The 3564-nt window shown below is 43.5% G+C and overlaps 1 protein-coding gene across 1 annotated transcript in view; it reads left to right on the forward strand.

Annotated features, from left to right (window-relative positions):
* Positions 1–3564, forward strand: part of cep120 (centrosomal protein 120) — a 34105-nt gene that overhangs the window by 18786 nt on the left and 11755 nt on the right. Inside the window, exons 17-18 of the mRNA XM_080043658.1 lie at positions 113–235; positions 641–739. Coding sequence (XP_079899784.1) covers positions 113–235; positions 641–739 — 222 coding nt within the window. The remainder of the gene's footprint in view (positions 1–112; positions 236–640; positions 740–3564) is intronic.

The following is a 3564-nucleotide window of genomic DNA, read 5'->3' on the forward strand; positions in this document are numbered from 1 at the left end:
GTGTGTGTGTGTGTGTGTGTGTGTGTGTGTGTGTGTGTGTGTGTGTGTGTGTGTGTGTGTGTGTGTGTGTGTGTGTGTGTGTGTGTGTGTGTGTGTGTGTGTGTGTTTACAGATAGCAGACGGAGAGAGTCGCTACAAGCAGCTGGAGAAAGAGTTCCAGCTCTACAGAGAACAACAGAACGTCAGACCAGAGTTCAGACTGCAGTCAGAGGTCAACCTGCTAACACTGGAGAAGGTACACACACACACACACGCACACACACACACACACACACACAGACAGACAGACAGACAGACAGACAGACAGACAGACAGACAGACAGACAGACAGACAGACAGACAGACAGACAGACAGACAGACAGACAGACAGACAGACAGACAGACAGACAGACAGACAGACAGACACACTCACACTCACTCACTCAGACACACACAACAATGATCACACACACACACACACACAGACGCACACACACACACTCACTAAAGAAGCATTGTTACATTTTTATTTTTTATTTAACGTCGATAAATAGGCAATTATTCCTCAATGTATTTTGCGAAAATCTATGTGATTAATAATCTTTTTGTAAGTCCACACGTGTGTAACTTGTGTTGTTCTTCTTCTGTGGTCTTGTTCAGGTGGAGCTGGAGAGGAAGCTGGAATCCACCACTAAGTCAAAGCTTCACTACAAGCAGCAGTGGGGCCGCGCCCTGAAGGAGCTGGCTAGGTTTAAACAGGTACGTTCACACTCACAGCCTAGACTCTGTAAACATGGTGTTATAGCTGGCCAGGTTTAAACAGGTACGTTCACACTCACAGCCTAGACTCTGTAAACATGGTGTTATGGCTGGCTAGGTTTAAACAGGTACGTTCACACTCACAGCCTAGACTCTGTAAACATGGTGTTATGGCTGGCTAGGTTTAAACAGGTACGTTCACACTCACAGCCTAGACTCTGTAAACATGGTGTTATGGCTGGCTAGGTTTAAACAGGTACGTTCACACTCACAGCCTAGACTCTGTAAACATGGTGTTATAGCTGGCTAGGTTTAAACAGGTACGTTCACACTCACAGCCTAGACTCTGTAAACATGGTGTTATGGCTGGCTAGGTTTAAACAGGTACGTTCACACTCACAGCCTAGACTCTGTAAACATGGTGTTATAGCTGGCTAGGTTTAAACAGGTACGTTCACACTCACAGCCTAGACTCTGTAAACATGGTGTTATAGCTGGCTAGGTTTAAACAGGTACGTTCACACTCACAGCCTAGACTCTGTAAACATGGTGTTATAGCTGGCTAGGTTTAAACAGGTACGTTCACACTCACAGCCTAGACTCTGTAAACATGGTGTTATAGCTGGCTAGGTTTAAACAGGTACGTTCACACTCACAGCCTAGGCTCTGTAAACATGGTGTTATAGCTGGCTAGGTTTAAACAGGTACGTTCACACTCACAGCCTAGACTCTGTAAACATGGTGTTATAGCTGGCTAGGTTTAAACAGGTACGTTCACACTCACAGCCTAGACTCTGTAAACATGGTGTTATAGCTGGCTAGGTTTAAACAGGTACGTTCACACTCACAGCCTAGACTCTGTAAACATGGTGTTATAGCTGGCTAGGTTTAAACAGGTACGTTCACACTCACAGCCTAGACTCTGTAAACATGGTGTTATAGCTGGCTAGGTTTAAACAGGTACGTTCACACTCACACACAGCCTAGACTCTGTAAACATGGTGTTATAGCTGGCTAGGTTTAAACAGGTACGTTCACACTCACAGCCTAGACTCTGTAAACATGGTGTTATAGCTGGCTAGGTTTAAACAGGTACGTTCACACTCACAGCCTAGACTCTGTAAACATGGTGTTATAGCTGGCTAGGTTTAAACAGGTACGTTCACATCTACAGCCTAGGCTCTGTAAATGCTCATGATGCTACGATGGACCCAGTTTAAACAGGCACATTTACAGCCTAGTTTCTGTAAACATGTTGCTATGGTGTGCTAGGTTTAAACAGCTACATTCACACCTACAGCCTAGACTCTGTAAACAGTCATGATGCTATGGTGGGTTAGTTTAAACAGCTACGTTCACACTCACAGCCTAGACTCTGTAAACAGTCATGATGCTATGGTGGGTTAGTTTAAACAGCTACATTCACACTCACAGCCTAGACTCTGTAAACATGTACTGGTGTGCTTCAGGAGGGGCTAGGTTTAAACAGGTACGTTCACATCTACAACCTAGACTCTGTAAATGCTCATGATGCTATTGTGCGTTAGCTTTATTACACCTTTAGAATATCGGTAGATTTTCTGTGTTTTAAACGTGACAAATTCCATTTTTCTATCAGTTACCTTGATTTTTTTTTTTTTTTTTTTTTTAATAAATTTTTCATATAACTAAAATGTTCCCCTTGACTAAATTTGAAAGCCTAGCACTCTTTCCTAGTTCAGGCCTCTGTGTGTGTGTGTGTGTGTGTGTGTGTGTGTGTGTGTGTGTGTGTGTGTGTGTGTGTGTGTGTGTGTGTGTGTGTGTGTGTGTGTGTGTGTGTGTGTGTGTGTGTGTGTGTGTGTGTGTGTGTGTGTGTGTGTGTGTGTGTGTGTGTGTGTGTGTGTGTGTGTGCTCTGACAGCTTCATATTTCACAGCAGACTTTAGTAGTTTTTCTGCGTTGATGACGGCCGGCGAGTTCTATAATCTGCTGCTAGAGACAAGATGACACTGTTAGGACATTGAGGTGTGTGTGTGTGTGTGTGTGTGTGTGTGTGTGTGTGTGTGTTAGGACATTTAGGTGTGTGTGTGTGTGTGTCTTGACATTCAACAGCTCTGTTTAAACACACAGAGGAGTGAAAAGAGGAAACCGAGCCGTTATGTGTCACCTCACCTCACACCTCGGGCTTAATACACCAGGATACACAGTAAAGTGTTCTAAAAGCCCTACTACCGTCCTCCCTCCTACATACTCAACATGTATATACTACATACTAAAAGCCCTACTAACGTCCTCCCTCCTACATACTCAACATGTATATACTACATACTAAAAGCCCTACTAACGTCCTCCCTCCTACATACTCAACATGTATATACTACATACTAAAAGCCCTACTATCGTCCTCCCTCCTACATACTCAACATGTATATACTACATACTGTCTACTTAACCATCCAATGTGTATGCGAGGTTCGTCAGACCGTTTACACTGAAGTATACAGAAGCAATAAAGAATAAAAAAAATAATTACGTGTTGTTTGAAAAGACGCAATGCATTGTGGGGCGTGTGTTGAGTAGGAAAAGTATCCTATCCATCCATACACAAAATCTTCCCGGAGTTAAGTACTCATCCAGGCATTTCTCGCCTACACAAACTCGCGTACACAACCGTCACATACTCAAATTGACTCGAAATTAGTATGAGTAGGACGTTAGTAGGGCTTTTAGTATGAGTAGGGCTTTAGTAGGGCTTTTAGTATGAGTAGGGCTTTAGTATGAGTAGGACGTTAGTAGGGCTTTTCAAAAACATCCTTTATCTTTTGACCTGCTCCCCTTGACTACCAG

This window comes from Ammodytes marinus (assembly GCF_949987685.1).
Source record: "Ammodytes marinus genome assembly, chromosome: 2".
In the NCBI taxonomy this organism is placed as follows: domain Eukaryota; kingdom Metazoa; phylum Chordata; class Actinopteri; order Uranoscopiformes; family Ammodytidae; genus Ammodytes; species Ammodytes marinus.